General features: G+C 47.5%; 1 protein-coding gene across 1 annotated transcript in view; it reads right to left on the bottom strand.

Annotated features, from left to right (window-relative positions):
• LOC147659051 (NACHT, LRR and PYD domains-containing protein 12-like) overlaps positions 1 to 19,439 on the bottom strand; it is a 487,072-nt gene that overhangs the window by 328,910 nt on the left and 138,723 nt on the right. The window contains exons 8-9 of the mRNA XM_086952007.1: positions 10,297 to 10,467; positions 10,044 to 10,214 (exon numbers count right to left, since the gene is read on the bottom strand). Coding sequence (XP_086808133.1) covers positions 10,044 to 10,214; positions 10,297 to 10,467 — 342 coding nt within the window. The remainder of the gene's footprint in view (positions 1 to 10,043; positions 10,215 to 10,296; positions 10,468 to 19,439) is intronic.

Consider the following 19,439-nt stretch of genomic DNA (forward strand, 5'->3'; position numbering starts at 1 on the left):
CTAACATAGTCCAATCAATCTTTTTATGGGGAATACGTGTTTTTAATTTAGTTACAATAGCAGTAGGAAGATCTAAAATGGACTGGGACGGCTTCTGTGCTGGTTTTCTCTCCCTGTCCTCATCCTCAAGATCTCCCCATCGAGCTTTGAATGCCTGAAGATCGTCAACCTTTCGTATTGATCTCCACATATCTGGTGGTAATATAAGCCCGAAAAACAAATCAATATCGGCCAAAGTCATAGTACAAGAATTCAAAGCCCCCTCAACTTCCTCATAAAAAGCTGTGGGATTCTTCCGAGGATCAGGCATTGCTGCTTTCAATGCCATAACGTCTGCTCTATTCCAAGGAGTATAAACCCAATTATAGATAAAATACCCTTGAGCATCAGGAGATCCTCTATCCGTACTAGTACCCGCTCCCTTAGGGGGAACATACAAAGGCGCCGCCTCCCACATTGGTTTAGCATGCACTGCATCGATCTTATCTGAATAAAAGATGGATGACTGCTTCCCATCGCTGCTCGGATTCGTTTGTCCCTCGTCAGCTTTCCGTTTCCGTGCTTCATCCTGTAGCCGAAACATTTCATCCCGCAAAGCAAATAGCCGTTGAATCGCATCGGGTACCTGAGGGGAGAGAAAAAGACCTTTACGCAGTTCCTTTGCATCAGCTATCACATCCGCTGGTTCTAAAACATCGGAATATTTCCAAAAGGCTAACACTATTTCAGTAGAAAGATAATCAGTAAAGTATAATTTCTCCCTATCTTCCCATGACTCTGGCTCCGTCAACAAATCAGCGAGAGTAATAGAATCCTTATTAACCCGATGGGCAATCTTACGAAGCTCAGTCATACGGTCGGTCGATAACATAGACCGCGTACCTACCTTCTGTCCGGGCGGTCTACAATCCCGATCTCCTCCTCTCGGGGCAGACGGACCAACGTACGGCGGTGGTGAACGATCTAATAACGAAAATCATCATCCGAATTATTAGAGACAGGATAGAGAGGCTGACGAACAGGGTACTGGCCAGATATTTGCAACCAGCGTTCTTTCTCCTGCTTCTCTTCTAATTCCTTTGCTTCGCGTTTTTTCGCTTCATGTGCTTTCTCACGCTCACTCTTTCGTTGCTCTTTCTCAATCAGTGCTTTCTCACGCTTCTCTCGCTCTCGCACTTTCACCCACATTCGTATACATTGAAACATATCTTGCCTCACTCGTCGCTTACACATACACTGCTCTACATACTCAATTTTCCTCAAGTCAAACGATCCATACATAGGCCATCGTAACTCAGGATCCTTTTTGGTATATTTCCGCCACAACGTGCTGTACATTATGGGGGAAAGACCAAATTTTACATACATATCCCTATTCGGCGTCCCCTCTTGGGGAGCCGGCTGTGATTCTTCAAGTACCAACCGGTCATTTCCAAAACAGCAGCACCACTTACGGAGTGCACTAAAAACAGGCATGTCTAGAAATAATGCAGAATATGCAATATTATAATTAAATTGCACTTAAACGTTGCGCCGCTCAAATTCACAGATCAGGAGAAATATCCCCACATTGCCTGCCTATATGGGTTGCAACACATATATCACTCTCATAGGCTCAATAATGACTAGTCACCACCAAGCAATCAAACAAATTAGTCGGGGCAAGCGTATCCTAAAACTGCCTTGCCAAACAAGACTATCAAAGGCTCGGAGCAAGTATCGTACAACGATTTTTACCAATCAAGAGCGTTCAGATTCCAACTGCCGAGTTCCAAATTCGCCCAAATGGCCACTACACAGCAAACAGACAGAAGAGGTCTCAGTCGATGACCGGCGCCACCCAGATGGTCAGATCGGAAGGGAAGGAAGAATACCTCGGGATGCCAGAACTAAAGCGCCGCTGGCAGTGATCACGTCACCGGCAAGGTTCCAATCCTTTGTCACGACCAGTCCTTCAAGCATCCGAGTCGCCGATGAGCCCCACGTGACGGGCGCCAATTGATGAATTCAGGCCTCAGCAAGGCCTGAGAGTGCGAGAAGGGTTTGCCCTTCTGTACGATAATTCCTCAGACTACATAAGAAATTGGCACCAAAACTGGAAATACAAAAACATAGTTTAATAAACCTTTAAAGGTGGTACTACAGCCCAAACAACACTCTACAGTATTGTACAAGGTAGCACAAAGAACTCGGACACACGGTCCCCTTTTATACACAAAGAAGGGGCTCATAAATGGGTGGTTACAACTCAAAGAGCATGATTTACTTCCATATATGGATATTTCGAAGACATGATTGATACATGGGCGGAGTTAATGCACATTCCAATCCCCTCTAACCAAGAACAGATGTTACATATACTGGGCATGTGCTAGATAAGCAGGAACTATTTATAGCCTGTTGCTGGGCAAACTCCAGGGGTAGCGGTCAGTGAGGTAGGACTTGCCTCGTGGCGAGCACATGGCACAATGTGACCTACAAAATGGAGGCCAGAAAACAAAATGGAGTCCGGACGTACATTCAAGGATGAGCGGGAAAACTATACTAAATACACAATAGTATGTCTTCAGCGAATGCTTAACATTATCGCTGTTTTATTTACAAATGGGCTCGCTGAGATACTCCCGGGAGGCCCTTCTCTCTCTCCGATATAGTCACTGTACAAAGGAGGCACCCTTAAACTGTGATCTGAGCCCTTTCTTCTCTCATGGCTGTGGCTTTCCATCACTACCCCCCAGATTGAAAGTAAAAATAGGCACTGCAGACTTTGGGCAGTCCACCACCAAGGATCTAGTTTTTATTTTCTTTAGCCTTAATTGTAGGGCACTTCAAAAACATAAATGAGACATCTTTGACCTACTGTCAGGCTCACAGCCAGACACTGTCTTTCGTACAGAGACATGGTTAAACGAGAGCTCCGGCCCAGATATTGCCACTGCTCTCCCTCCAAACTACACTCCTATGGGGAGAAACCGCGTTGGCAAAGAGGGAGGAAGGATAGCTATCATTTTAAAAAATATATATACATGTAAATGGGATGATCTTGTTCTCCCTGAATGTGAGGCGGGTCTCTTTAAACTACTGCTCTCTCCTAATTTTACCAAGTCTGGTACCCTCATCTATCGCCCCCCAGGACCAGTGCGTTCCTGGGCTGCTTCATTCTCCGAGCACATTGCCCAGCTCTTGCTTAAGGCTTCCAACTTTTTGATCGTGGGCGATCTTAATATGCATTTAAATGACACTTCCTTAGCCACTATTGCCAATTTTATCACGGATTTAGCAGCGCTTAATATCACTCTTCATAATTCTGGCCCTACTCACAAAGCAGGTAATCTGCTCGATCCGATTTTCTCCAATTTTACTACGGTGTCATGCAAATCTACTGTCCCCATTCTTTGGTCTGATCATTTTTGGGTTGAATTTCAAATTAAATATGGGCAATCTCTGGAAAATTCTTCTGCTATTTCTGGGCTCTTTGCCTTGAGAATACAAGACCAGTGACTTCTATTACCACGGTGGAGGAAGATGCGGTCATTCATCATTGGCTAGGTTCATCCATAGACTCTTGTTGTCCCCCGGTGAAGAAAAAACACACTTATTGTCATCCACCTGCTCCATGGTTCTCTGAAGCTCTTAAGCAAGAAAAAACTAAATGCAAGAACCTTGAAAGACAATGGCGTAAATACTATGATCCTAAAATCAAATCATTGTATAAATCTGCCCTTAGTAATTATCATAGACTTTGTAGTGACGCCCGAGCAAGGCACGTTAATTCAACTATTCTTGAAGCTCAGAACTGTACCAAAGTACTTTTTATGGTTGCTAAGGAACGCTCCGGATCTGCTTGTCAGCCAAAACCCCCCTGTCTTGATTCCAAACAGTGCAACGACTTAGCTGAGTTCTTCATTAATAAAATTGCTACTATTTATGCTGAGTTTGATAAACAGGCTGATATTCCTTCTACAGTCTCTTTAACCAATGGTCCTTCTAATGAAGACCCTCCTCAGATCTCCATATTAACTGATGTTACGAGTGGTCTAGATAAATGGACCCCACTTGATGCCACCACCTTTTGTAGCATCCTGAGTGGCATCAAATCAGGATCTCCAAATGATCCATGTCCTCTGTCAGTTTTTCAAACTTTGAATCAGTCTTCACTGAAGTTAATCATAGAGCTATTGAATATGTCCCTAGCTGAAGCTACAGTCCCGGCAGCATGGAAACATGCCATGATTGTGCCCTTACTGAAGAAAGCCAATTTGGACCCCGAGGAACCATCTAATTTTCGTCCTATTTCTCTCCTCCCCATTTTCTCTAAAATTTTGGAGAAGCATATTAATACCCAGCTCACCAGCTTTGTGGAGACTCATGATGTCCTGTATACCTCTCAATCCGGTTTTAGGGCAGGATTCTCCACGGAATCCACACTGCTGGGTGTTACGGAAAACATCCGTTTACAGGTAGATAGAGGAGAAACAGTGGCACTTATTCTTCTTGATTTAAGTGCTGCATTCGATACTGTTTCTCATACCATCCTTCTAACCACCCTTCAATCCTATGGTATTACTGGACTTGCACTTAAGTGGCTTTCTAGCTTCTGACTACAAAAAACCTTTCAGGTTTTTTCGGCGACTTCTAGCTCCAAAATCCATGTCTCCCAGTATGGAGTCCCTCAGGGCTCCATACTAAGTCCCCTACTTTTCAATATTTATGTAAGTCCACTGGCCAGAATAGCGGAGCAAGCTGGGCTCACGATATATTCCTATGCCACCCAGATTATCTTCTCACTGTCGGCTAAAACTAAGCACGATACATCGGGGCTCTGTGTAAGGCTAACAAGTATTGCGGATTGGATGCACACCAAGAAACGGAAGCTAAACGGTGGGAAAACCGAACTTCTCCTTTTCAGTAACAACAAGTCCCTCTGGGGCCGTCAACATTGGCCATCCCAGATGGGATCACTCCCACTCCCAGTACAATCGGCCCACAATCTGGGCTTCATTGTCGATGACCAGCTGACAATGAGGCAACAGGCAGTTAAAGTAGCGTCCACCTGTTTTGTCATTCTTAAATGGCTTTGGAAAATTCTATGGATGCTTCCATTGCCCACCCAGAAAACTTTAGCCCATGCTCTTATATCATCTAGACTGGACGATGGGAATGTGTTATATCTGGGTGCAAGCAAAGAAGTATTACATAGGCTACAGATTGTACAAAATTCTGCTGCCCGACTGCAATCTCTGCCTCATTGCATGATCTTCACTGGCTGCGGATCATCTATCGTGCTAAATGTAAAGCGCTGTGCTATATGCACAAGATTAACTCTGGCAAATCACCTCACTACCTTAAGGCCTAGGTTCATCAATACCGCCCCTCCCGAACACTTCGATCTTCCAATCAGCACCAATTTAAAATTCCTAGGATCAGACGAGTCAGAATGGGTGGACACTCCTTTTCTTGCTTAGCTCCCTTGCTCTAGAACTCGCATCCTTTTCACTTACGCACAGAACAACATTACTTCAAATTCCGTAAGGACGTAAAAACTTGGTTGTTTAATCAATAACTTCCTTTTAAAATAAATAATAAATAAATACACGGGGTGAGTGTTCCCTTACAAGAGGGTTAGCCTTACGTCAGGGTAGGTTTTGGGATTTTATGTCCAATTTTATGCTCTATATTACATTTTTACCGTTACGTGAGGGTGGTCTTCTTGACTGGTTGCAGGGGTGGGTGCCTGTGTGCTTAAGATGCCTTGCGCCGCACAATTTGCTATGTCTTCAAATTGTTTGCTTCCTCTCATTGGATAGGGTGTAAGTCCCTATGTTCTCATGATGCTTTTATTTCAGGTTGTCCCTTTTAGTTCCCGGGGGCAGGACATAGGGTTTAAGTCTCTCTTGTCCACATTTACTTATACGTTGTCCCCTGATTAGGGTGGGGGCAGGACATGGGGTTCCAGTCCCTCTTTCCACACTTTTACATGGAGTTTTCCCTACAAGTTATTATACATTTTTCTTTTTCATTTTAAGAGGGGGAGATGGGTATTTTATATGTTATATTAGGTACCTTTTCTCTTCTCTCTTTATCTCTTTTAGTCGCTATCCCTCTTGTGATGCTATTAATATCATCCCTGGGTTCCTCACTATTTTACTTATCTTTTGATTAAATTCACTTATCTTATGCTGGTATGTTTTCAGTTTTAAGATGTTTGGTGTATCTATTTAGCTTCTACTATGTGGTAACTTTTCCATTGTTATCTATCTACTATGTTAACTTGTTTCTGGCTGCTCAGCCTGTGTGAGGGTTCTGAGTGGAATGTTTGGTGTGTGGGCCGTGAGGGGAATGTTTGGTGTGCGGGCCGTGAGGGGAATGTTTGGTGTGTGGGCCGTGAGGGGAATGTTTGGTGTTTGGGCCGTGAGTGGAATGTTTGGTGTGTGGGCCGTGAGGGGAATGTTTGGTGTGTGGGCCGTGAGGGGAATGTTTGGTGTTTGGGCCGTGAGTGGAATGTTTGGTGTGTGGGCCGTGAGGGGAATGTTTGGTGTTTGGGCTGTGTGTGGAATGCTTGAATGACTGGAGCTGAAGGACAATTGGATGGATGGGGCTGAGCAGCAAGCAGGCTGCTCCCGGTGGGACTACTTATTGATACTTAGGACTGTTGAGGGACCTTATTACCTGCTTTATCTACTTGACTTCATCATCACCTGTGTTGTCCAGATTACTACAGATTATCATATATGGATGACATCTATCTGACAGACGATGACTTGGGCAGGCACTTGAACAGAGTGAACACCATTATACTGGTCTTCGCCTCTGAAGAGTACAAATTCAATTTTAAGAAATCAAGACTTGGCCATCTGAACGTCCTTTTCCTAGGATATGAGTTATCAAGTGAAGGCGAAATCCTGGCAGCCAACTTTTTAGAAAAGTGTGCACTGCTCCAACCTCCAACAACGCTGAAAAACTTACAGTTGATTCTAGGATTCCTGAATTTCGGAAGAACATACATACTAAATTACACAGAGAGGTTTAAACCTCTCTACAAATTAATTGAACCTGATTTTAAAACAGTAAATTGAACACAAAAGCACACAGAAATGTTTCATTCAGTACAAACAGACATGTTAGCAACTAAACATTTACAAACACTCGTAAGCATACGCAACTTGGTGAGCCGAATCATTCCGGATTATTGCAGAATCACGTACTTAACTTTTAACGTAGGTGATAAAGTACCAATTGCTTACAAATCATATTTGTACACACAAGCAGAAATGTTCAGCTGTTCATGCTCCTTCTATCATAAGAGATGAGTCTCCAGAGCTTGAGGTAGAAGCCACAGTAGACTCTAGAGGAGCCATAGTAGACTCTAGAAGAGCCATAGTAGACTCTATAAGAGCCATAGTAGACTCTAGAGGAGCCACAGTAGACTCTAGAGGAGCCATAGTAGACTCTAGAGGAGCCATAGTAGACTCTAGAGGAGCCATAGTAGACTCTAGAGGAGCCATAGTAGACTCTAGAAGAGCCATAGTAGACTCTATAAGAGCCATAGTAGACTCTAGAGGAGCCACAGTAGACTCTAGAGGAGCCATAGTAGACTCTAGAAGAGCCATAGTAGACTCTAGAAGAGCCACAGTAGACTCTAGAAGAGCCATAGTAGACTCTAGAGGAGCCATAGTAGACTCTAGAGGAGCCATAGTAGACTCTAGAAGAGCCATAGTACACTCTAGAAGAACCATAGTAGACTCTAGAGGAGCCACAGTAGACTCTAGAAGAGCCATAGTAGACTCTAGAGGAGCCATAGTAGACTCTAGAGGAGCCATAGTAGACTCTAGAAGAGCCAGAGTAGACTCTTGAAGCGCCACAGTAGACTCTAGCAGAGCCACAGTAGACTCTAGAAGAGCCACAGTAGACTCTTGAAGAGCCACAGTAGACTCTAGAAGAACGACTGCATCCTGTCATCCCTGTATCTACGGTTAAACCTGTCAATAAAACCTGCAGTCCCTCCTCCTTCTATCATAAGAGATGAGTCTCCAGAGCTTGAGGTGGAGCAATAGTAGACTCTAGAAGAGCCACAGTAGACTCTAGAAGAGCCATAGGACTCTAGAAGAGCCACAGTAGACTCTAGAGGAGCAATAGTAGACTCTAGAAGAGCCATAGTAGAATCAAGAAGAGCCACAGTAGACTCTAGAAGAGCCATAGTAGACTCTAGAAGAGCCATAGTAGACTCTAGAGGAGCCATAGTAGACTCTAGAAGAGCCATGGTAGACTCTAGAAGAGCCATAGTAGACTCTAGAAGAGCCATAGTAGACTCTAGAAGAGCCATATTAGACTCTAGAAGAGCCATAGTAGACTCTAGCAGAGCCATAGTAGACTCTAGAGAAACCATAGTAGACTCTAGAAGAGCCATAGTAGACTCTAGAAGAGCCATAGTAGACTCTAGAAGAACAAGTCTATCCTATCATCCCTGTATCTACGGCGAAACCTGCGTCCATAAAACCAGCAGTCCCTCCTACTTCTATCATAAGAGATGAGTCTCCAGACCTTGAGGTAGAATCCACAGTAGACTCTAGATGAGTGAGAGGACAATTGCAGTGTTTGGTGGCATGGAAGGGATATCGCTCTGCAGTGCATTCTTGCGGGCCAGGTTGGGTTGTCCATGCTCCCAGGTTAGTAGACTCAGTCATTTCATAAAACTTTCAGAAGAAGCCCGCAGCAAGAAGAGGCCACTGAGGGAAAGAGGGGGCACTGTCAGGACTCTGCCGGGGACGGGGAGTTTGAGACCTCCTGCTCTAAGACTGTGATGGACTGGCTTTTGGAGGCTGCAGTGCTGAGACGTACAAAGCCTCTACGTTTATGAGCTGTTCATTTCTAGGTCTAGGCTGGCGATGGTAATACATCTGCTAGGCAAATGGGCACTGCCTGGCAACTTTCTGAGTTGAATTGACTATCTTGATGTAGAGTTGGTTCTCCTTTTCAGGTCTCACCTTTTTTATTCTTCTCCTGTTTAATTCTCTTGTAAATCCAGACCTTTGGATCTAGGACTCGAGTGGTTTTCTAGCGTCCCTGTATTTCTCCTTGACCTACTCTTTCCCCTGCGCAGTTTCATTTGCTTGCTTACCTGCTCTTTTACTGGATTCTTCCAGTTTGGCTTAGGAACACTGGAGCCACCATCCTGAAGCTGGACAGTGATTTTAACACCTTAGCAAGTTCCATGTTTTAATTCAAAAGACAAAATTCAGTAGAGATGTAACTACTGTTGAGGGAGTGGAGGGTGGTTTTGATTGTCAACTGCAGCAGAAACTCCTAAGGAGCCAAACCCACCAGTTTATCTATTAGTTTTACCGGTGCTACAATGTCTACCGTACAACAAACAGTCCAATTTTAGACAGTGAGGGCTGATGAGAAAAAGGAATCCCCAAGACGCCATAGACAATTATTTCATTTGGATTTTGGTTGTGAAGAGAGCGAGAAAAACTGCAGATTGATTATTCTCAGAGGACTAACTTAAAACGTCTGACCTCAGGCGGCTGATCTGATGAATTATTTAAAATTATGCCAAGTAATGGATCCTTCTTGTCTTCTTATTTGGGTGCCAGAGTGAGTTTGTAACCCTAGCACCCAGTTGTATGCTCTACCACCCACTCCTCAAGGGAGGTGAGAGGGTGAGCCCAACTGAAAGGGCTGGGAACAAGCCTGCGGCAGATCGTGGGAGCATATTGTGCTGAGGTATGGATCCTTCTTGCCTTATCCATGAATAGATGCAGCTGGATGTGGGCACCCTGTAATCTTCAGTAAATCAAATTTAAACCAGCAGAAGGTAAGATTTCTTAAAATCTGCATCCTTTTCGTGACATTCTTCTTTCAGAGTACTCACACCTCCTCCAACAGTCTTCTGAGAACTAACTTTCAAATACACACGTAATACAAAAACTGTTACTGTTTCTGCTCGGAAAGGGATTTAATCAAAGTCCATAAACACAGAAAGAAGGACAGAAATGCAGAAGATGCAGACAAGCCCCCCTCCATCCCCCCCTGCTCCTTACCTGATCTTCTGCAGCCGGGTGTCCGGGTGCTTCAGGGTATCACAGAGCAGGGATACACCAGGATCGCCCAGTTTATTCTCACTCAAGTCCAGGTACAGCAAAGAGAAGTTGGAGCGAAGGAAAGCAGCCAGAGCTGCACAGGAAGCACCGGTTATCGAACATCTTTGGAGGCTAAGAAGGTGCAAGAATTAATAATCCTATTGATAGAGAAATCCACGCCCCTCCGCCCCCGACCCAAACCTCTGCTCCTTACCTGATCTTCTGCAGCCGGGTGTCTGGATGCTTCAGGGCGTCACAGAGCAGGGTCGCACCAGCGTCACCAAGTTCATTGATGCTCAAGTCCAGGTCCGGCAAAGAGCGGTTGGAGCGAAGGACAGCTGCCAAAGCTGTACAGCAAGCACTGGTTATCTCACAGCCACGGAGGCTAAGAAAGTGCGATAAAGAGAATGTAAATGTAAATGTCATGGTACTTATAGAGCGCACTGTCATCAGACGGTCACCTTGCGGTGTCGCCTATTTGGCTTCCTGGTGCTGATACTCATACCGCTGGGAAACCCCTCCTGGCTTTCTCTGTGAAGTGTCCACTCCTGGGCACCCCCAGGGCGAAGCCAGGCATCCTTAGCGCTGTTGGGGCCCATGTGGATATCATTAAGGGTGAGGGGGTCCCAGAGAGGGAAGAAACATATTATTTAAAGGCTATTTGAATAAATCTTAGTCGGAAAAGAATACCTCTACAATGTTTTAATTCACATTATAGGAAAAAGCAGTAATAAGCATTTATAAAGCATACAAAAATTGTGGTGGTGCAAGTGCCCCTGGGGGTGGGAGGGACGTGATATAGTGAGGGTAGGGTGAAGGGTATTCGTGACAATAAAAACACGATATTGATGAAACAATATTATCAGTTAAATGCCAAATATTCAATGAAGCAGACGGGGCCCGTGTGGAGGCTAAGCAAGCTATTGCCCAGAGTTGCAGCGTGGGGCCCGTGATTAGAATAGGCACCGAGGCGAGAATGAACAGGTCCGAGGAAATTGGGCCCGAGACCCCGCCGAGGCTGGATTCGAACCATGGTTCCTGGACAGAACTCTGCATCAGGGTATGCCGCTCTAACCATTGAGCCACACTCCTCCAGAGAGTGATGGAATGAAAATATGAACATTTGAACAGAATTGTTCATATGAAAATATGAACAATTCTGAAGATGTATTGCTCAAAGTACTAAAACAAAGGTATAAATAATCAGACCAGCAGCTGTCATGGCCCAGTACTCTCAGATCTGAGGTGCACAAAAAACTATTTTACTCCTCCAACTGTCATGTGGCTGGTCAGTCAGGGGCTGTCAAACTTTCTCTTTGAGTGGTGAGAAAAGCAGATGAATAAGATCCATTGCAAAGATATCCTCCTTGTTATACCCCCGGGTACTGTACGGATGCCTGGTGTTATGGTGCTGGGTCTCAGAGGGCACCCCACCCAGGTACAGTACTGATGCTTGGTGTTATAGTACTGGGTCTCACAAAGGGCAGCCCACCCAGGTACAGTACGGATGCTTGGTGTTATAGTACTGGGTCTCAGAGGGCAGCACACCCAGATACAGTACGAATGCTTGGTGTTATAGTGCTAGGTCTCAGAGGGCACCCACTCAGATACAGTACGGATGCTTGGTGTTATAGTACTGGGTCTCACAGGGCAACCCACCCAGGTACAGTATGGATGCTTGGTGTTATAGTACTGGGTCTCAGAGGGCAGCCCACCCAGGTACAGCAAGGATGCTTGGTGTTATAGTACTGGGTCTCAGAGGGCAGCCCACCCAGGTACAGTACAGATGCTTGGTGTTATGGTACTGGGTCTCAGAGGGCAGCCCACCCAGGTACAGTACGGATGCTTGGTGTTATAGTACTGGGTCTCAGAGGGCAGCCCACCCAGGTAAAGTACGGATGCTTGGTGTTATAGTACTGGGTCTCAGAGGGCAGCCCACCCAGGTACAGTACAGATGCTTGGTGTTATGGTACTGGGTCTCACAGGGCAGCCCACCCAGGTACAGTACGGATGCTTGGTGTTATAGTACTGGGTCTCAGAGGGCAGCCCACCCAGGTAAAATATTGATGCTTGGTGGTATAGTACTGGGTCTCACAGAGCAGCCCACCCAGGTCCAGTACGGATGCTTGCCGTTATAGTACTGGGTCTCAGAGGGCAGCCCACCTAGGTACCGGACGGATGCTTGGTGTTATAGTACTGGGTCTCAGAGGGAACCCCACCCAGGTACAGTACGGATGCTTGTTGTTATAGTACTGGGTCTCGGAGGGCAGCCCACCGAGGTACCGTACGGATGCTTGGTGTTATAGTACTGGGTCTCACAGGGCAGCCCACCCAGGAACAGTACCGATGCTTGGTGTTATAATACTGGGTGTCACAGAGCAGCCCACCCAGGTACAGTACGCATGCTTGGTGTTATAGTACTGGGTCTCGGGGGCACCCCTCCGGGGTCTCATAGGGCAGCCCACACAGGAACAGTACTGATGCTTGGTGTTATAGTGCTGGGTCTCAGAGGGCAGCCCACACAGATACAGTACGGATGCTTGGTGTTATAGTACTGGGTCTCAGAGGGTAGCCCACCCAGGTACAGTACTGATGCTTGGTGTTATAGTACTGGGTCTCAGAGGGCAGCCCACCCAGGTACAGTACGGATGCTTGGTGTTATAGTACTGGGTCTCGGGGGGCACCCCTCCTGGGTCTATAGGGCAGCCCACACAGGAACAGTACTGATGCTTGCTGTTATAGTGCTGGGTCTCAGAGGGCAGCCAACACAGATACAGTACGGATGCTTGGTGTTATAGTACTGGGTCTCAGAGGGTAGCCCACCCAGGTACAGTACTGATGCTTGGTGTTATAGTACTGTGTCTCAGAGGGCAGCCCACCCAGGTACAGTACGGATGCTTGGTGTTATAGTACTGGGACTCAGAGAGCACCCCCCTGGGTCTCATAGGGCAGCCCACCCAGGTACAGTACCGCTGCTTGGTGTTATAGTACTGGGTCACACAGGGCAGCCCATCCAGGTACAGTATGGATGCTTGGTGTTATAGTGCTGGGTCTCAGAGGGCACCCCACCCAGATACAGTTTGAATGCTTGGTGTTATAGTACTGGGTCTCAGAGGGCACCCCACCCAGATACAGTACTGTTGTTTGGTGTTATAGTACTGGGTCTCACAGGGCAGTCCACCCAGGTACAGTACGGATGCTTGGTGTTATAGTACTGGGTCTCACAGAGCAGCCCACCCAGGTACAGTACAGATCCTTGGTGTTATAGTACTGGGTCTCAGAGGGCAGCTCACCCAGGTACAGTACGGATGCTTGTTGTTATAGTACTGGGTCTCAGAGGGCAGCCCACTCAGATATATTATGGATGCTTGGGGTTATAGTACGGGGTCTCAGAGGGCGGCCCACCCAGGTACAGTAGGGATGCTTGGTGTTATAGTACTGGGTCTCAGAGGGCTGCCCACCAAGGTACAGTACCGATGTTTGGTGTTACAGTACTGGGTCTCACAGGGCAGCCCACCCAGGTACAGTACGGATGCTTGGTGTTATAGTGCTGGGTCTCAGAGGGCAGCCAACACAGATACAGTACGGATTCTTGGTGTTATAGTACTGGGACTCAGAGAGCACCCCCCTGGGTCTCATAGGGCAGCCCACCCAGGTACAGTACCGCTGCTTGGTGTTATAGTACTGGGTCACACAGGGCAGCCCATCCAGGTACAGTATGGATGCTTGGTGTTATAGTGCTGGGTCTCAGAGGGCACCCCACCCAGATACAGTTTGAATGCTTGGTGTTATAGTACTGGGTCTCAGAGGGCACCCCACCCAGATACAGTACTGTTGTTTGGTGTTATAGTACTGGGTCTCACAGGGCAGTCCACCCAGGTACAGTACGGATGCTTGGTGTTATAGTACTGGGTCTCACAGAGCAGCCCACCCAGGTACAGTACAGATCCTTGGTGTTATAGTACTGGGTCTCAGAGGGCAGCTCACCCAGGTACAGTACGGATGCTTGTTGTTATAGTACTGGGTCTCAGAGGGCAGCCCACTCAGATATATTATGGATGCTTGGGGTTATAGTACGGGGTCTCAGAGGGCGGCCCACCCAGGTACAGTAGGGATGCTTGGTGTTATAGTACTGGGTCTCAGAGGGTAGCCCACCCAGGTACAGTACTGATGCTTGGTGTTATAGTACTGGGTCTCAGAGGGCAGCCCACCCAGGTACAGTACGGATGCTTGGTGTTATAGTACTGGGACTCAGAGAGCACCCCCCTGGGTCTCATAGGGCAGCCCACCCAGGTACAGTACCGCTGCTTGATGTTATAGTACTGGGTCACACAGGGCAGCCCATCCAGGTACAGTATGGATGCTTGGTGTTATAGTGCTGGGTCTCAGAGGGCTGCCCACCAAGGTACAGTATGGATGCTTGGTGTTATATTACTGGGTCTCAGAGGGCAGCCTACCCAGGTACAGTATGGATGCTTGTTGTTAAAGTACTGGGTCTCAGAGGGCAGCCCACCCAGATACATTATGGATGCTTGGTGTTATAGTACTGGGTCTCACAGGGCAGCCCACCCAGGTACAGTACGGATGCTTGGTGCTATAGTACTGGGTCTCAGAGGGCTGCCCACCAAGGTACTGTACAGATGCTTGGTTTTATAGTACTGGTTCTCAGAGGTCAGCCCACAAAGGTACAGTATGGATTCTTGGTGTTATAACTCTGGGTCTCAGAGGGTAGCCCACCTAGGTACAGTACGGATGCTTGGTATTATAGTACTGGGTCTCACAAAGGGCAGCCCACCCATGTACAGTATGGATGCTTAGTGTTATAGTACTGGGTCTTACGTAGGGCGGCCCACCCAGGTGCAAAACAGATGCTTTATTGTTATATTACTGGGTCTCACAGAGGGCGGCCCACCCAGGTTCAAAACGGATGCCTTTTGTTATAGTACTGGGTCTCACAAGGAGCCCACCCAGGTAAAGTACGGATGCTTGGAGTTATAGTACTGGGTCTCACAGGGCAGCCCACCCAGGTACAGCAGGGATGCTTGGTGTTATAGAACTGGGTCTCACAGAGGGCAGCCCACCCAGGTACAGTATGAATGTTTGATGTTATAGTACTGGGTCTCAGAGGGCAGCCACCCAGGTACAGTACGGATGCTTGGTGTTATAGTACTGGGTCTCACAGGGCAGCCCACCCAGGTACAGCATGGATGCTTGGTGTTATAGTACTGGGTCTCACAGAGGGCCGCTGTTAGAAATGGAATCCCCACCTGGCCTAGGGTCGCGCCACGGTCCAGTAGGAACCCCACTCCCACGTAACAGGAAGGGAGGTGCCCTTCCCAAAATGGCGCCTGCTCCCCTTAGGAAGACGGTAGCTAGGGGAGGCAGGCTTTTTTTCTAGTTGGCGTGCCAAGCATTTCGGACTGCACGTCGTGGTAATAGACGAGACCCACTACACAATACACATGACACAAAGTTATAGGAAAATATTGGCTTCTTTATATAATTCTCTCAGCAGGTAAATAACCATACAATCAGCACCGTACCTCGCGACGAGGCCGTGGTTCTCTCTTTAAAGTTTGTGGCGCACCAGCGGTGCGGCCTGGAGTAGGCTTTGTACTCGCGGGTCTGTCCTCAAAGTTTGTGGTGCCCCCAGCGGCGCGGCAGGAGTGCTGAACGCACTCGACGTTGCCACCGGTGGGAAAGTGCGGATGAACAGTGTCAGCAGGCTCCAGTGATGATGAGGACTTGGAGCCGTGACAGCGTCTGCAGGGCTCAGGTGGTGGTGGGAGCTTGGAGCTGCAACAGTGTCAGCAGGGCTTAGATGATGCAAGGACTCAGGTGGTGCAATTACTTGGAGCCGCGACAGCGTCAGCAGGGCTCAGAAGATGCGAGGACTCAGGTGGTGCAATTACTTGGAGCCGCGACAGTGTCGGCAGGGCTCAGATGATGTGAGGACTTGGAGCCGCAACAGCGTCAGCAGGGCGCAGATGATGCGAGGACTTGGAGCCGCGACAGAGTCAGCAGGGCTCAGGTGATGTGAGGACTTGGAGCCGCGACAGGGTCAGCAGGGCTCAGGTGATCCGAGGACTTGGAGCTGCGACAGCATCAGCAGGGCTCAGATGATGCGAGGACTTGGAGCCGCGACAGCGTCAGCAGGGCTCAGATGATGCAAGGACTTAGAGCCACGACAGCGTCAGCAGGGCTCAGGTGATGTGAGAACTTGGAGCCACGACAGCCACAGCAGGGCACAGGTGATGCGAGGACTTGGAGCCACAACAGCGTCAGCAGGGCTCAGATGATGCGAAGACTTGGAGCTGCGACAGCATCAGCAGGGCTCAGGTGATGCGAGAACTTGGAGCCGAGACAGTGTCAGCAGGGCTCAGCTGATGCGAGGACTTGGAGCCGCGCCAGCATCAGCAGGGCTCAGGTGATGCGAGGACTTGAAGCCGCGACAGCGTCAGCAGGGCTCAGGTGATGGCGAGGGGCACACTTGTCGTGCCTTCGGAGGGCTCATGGGGGTACCTTTTCGGAGGTTCCCCTAGCAGATCTGATTCTCTAATTCCAGTGCCTTCTTTTATCTCCGAAAAAGTCTTTGATGTCCTTTCATGTAGGCAGGGGGTTAAACATGGGCGGAAAATCCGTTCCGCTCGCGGATTTTCGGTAAATTCGCGATCCGCGAACGCTCGCGAATTTACTGAAAATCCGCATATTCGCACGCAGCAGATTTTTTTTTCTTGGTGATATAATTTTGCTGCGTAAGTTCGCAATTGCGAACATGTAGGTGCGGCGGGCAGCACCAATCTCGCACTCGCAAAATTACAAAATTTGCAATTCTGCACAAGAAATCCACTAGCAAGCAGCATAGACCTTCTGAAAATGATGATTTTTATCAGAATAACTCCTCAGGTTGACATTTGCCTTCCCTTTTTTGGATTTGAGGCCTTTTGACTTTCTTTGGATCACTTTTGGATTAGAAATCAACTTTCACAAGTAAGTTTGTTTGGGGCATTACATTTGCTGTTCTGCAGAAAAACGAGTTTTGCTAAACTGAAAGCACTCAGCAGGTGCAAAAGTTCAAATTCATCATTAGTAACCATTCCCTGTAGTGCTTCCTGACTGGGGCCCCTCCAGAGTTCAGATGCTAGTTGCAACAATTGTATGACCCTGCTCTGACCCTCACAGCCGGGTCATAGAATAGCTACAAGTAGGCCATCAAAGGTCCTGGAAAAAAAAACTGCACTGCAACAGAAAGCAAATGACAGATAAGTAAGCAGGTGCCAGACTGGAATTTTAAAACAGTGACACCTTAATAAATCAACCCCAAATGAATTCATGTCAGTTGAAGCAGGGCAGGTGTGCTTGCTTTTCCCCCCCATAATCTACAGTGATGATGATGAACCAGAGGGTGGCATTGATGTACCAGAGGGTGGCATGGGTGAAACAGAGGGTGGCAGTGTTGAAACAGAGGGTGCTGTGAACCCGTGATGATGAACCAGACGTAGAAACAACATAGTCGCAACTGTTGCGAGCCGACAAGTAAGTTTGCAATTGCGAACTGGTACAAAATCCTCGCGAACTGGCAGAAACCCTTGCGAACACTATAAAAACAAAAAAATCCCCAAATTCGCGAGAATTCGCGGATTTTGCGGATTGGGAGTTCGTAAATACGCAAATTCGCGAACGCCAGATTCGCAAAGTTTGCCCATGCTTACCGGGGGTTTCCCTCCCCTGGGCCTGGTTGGGGGTGGCTCCCATTAAGGGCCACCTCATCCTTTGAAGCAGGTAGGCAGGGTCGTCAGCCGCCCAGCAGGAAGCGGTGTCGGTATTGTGGAGGACAGGACGCAGACCAAAACTACTCCTCCCCTCTAATCTAAGGGCAGACAGCAGATACCAGATGTCAGCGTTTCCCCAGGCCCTGTCACTGTCTCCAGACGGGCAATACACATCCTGGCAGTATCCTCCTGCAATACCGCATAGAGAACAGTCCCGGCCCAGAAGTCCTATTTCTAGACCTAGGAGGTGGAGAGCACTCTTCCTAACTAGTGTTTGGAGTAATTTTATGTCTAGGGATGTTAGTCCTGTGTTTCTCCCACGTTCCCCGGGTCAGATAACTCCTAAGGGGTATGACACGAACAGCTACTAAAAGGAAGATGGCTGCAAAATACTACGAGGTCATACCACGCGCACCTAGGCAGGCCCTACCCTCTACTAACAATGCGTTCTGTCCAAGGGTCGACTATAGAGGTGCAGGGTAGGACGAAAAAGGGAACCAAAATAGGTTTGAGAACCGGGTAAAGGTGTCGTACAGTTCAGGGGTTCGTTTTGGCAGAAGGGCCAGATCCAGCACAACCCCTTCCAGCCAAACATAGGGGGGACAAATCACTACCAGGATGGGCTTCCCTGTGGTGGGTGATAGAACATGGGACCTGGCCCACAATAGCCTACTCCAGTCCTAGGCCCCATGTAACCCGTATTATCCCTGGGGGAAATCATCTGGGTCAAACCTAATCCTTGGTTGCATAGAGGGGTATCCCCCCACATCGATAGTACACACACAGCTAACACCAGGGCGTGGCCTCTTCCACTCCCGGTCAAACACGACAACCCACTTGTAGTGTAGTTCCTATTTTCCCTATAGGCCCTGCGCATTGGAATAACATAAACAGCAGTGTAGACGTAGGACTGAGGTCATCTAGGTCTCAACTGACTATGTTAGACTTAATTTAGGTTTGCGCGAATTAGCTCAGAGGTCAGTGGAAACTTTCTTGACTGAATAGGAAGGGATCAGCTTCCCTAGCTCAGACAAGAAGGGATTCAGCTTCCGACAACCGCATAAACAGGATAACTTTGCTCCCTCAGAATAAGAGTTAATCTCTAGAGTCGTGTGAAACAATGGACAGCTGTTTCACTCAGTCATATGTGCATTCTTAGTTTCACCAGAGTGCAGAGAATAGAGAGACGGGCGTTTTCAATAAAAGATATTATTTATTGAGCAGTCTTCCTTCTCATGCAAGAGAAATGAATTGACACAATTGCAATACTTAATGTAAAGTAAAGTACGTACAGTACAAGGAGTATTATAGAATAATACTATAAAAGCATTGATATGATTTCTTAGCCATAAGACACTTTAAAATGGATAAAATATATATACATATATACATAGGCTAACGTGCTCAACTGGTGCTTCTAAAATACGCCTACCCCGGTGTACCTGACCTAAGCCTAATACGTGTGAAGGAGTAAGTAAGTAGCAGTTTGAGTTAAGTAGGTTTTTGCCAAGAATCGGACTCAAGAATTCTCTCTAAGGGTTTAGTCAGCACTGAACCTTGGGAGTAGAATGTAGGAGGTCCGGTA

This window comes from Lissotriton vulgaris, unplaced genomic scaffold (genome assembly GCF_964263255.1).
Source record: "Lissotriton vulgaris unplaced genomic scaffold, aLisVul1.2 SCAFFOLD_787, whole genome shotgun sequence".
Classification (NCBI taxonomy): Eukaryota; Metazoa; Chordata; class Amphibia; order Caudata; family Salamandridae; genus Lissotriton; species Lissotriton vulgaris.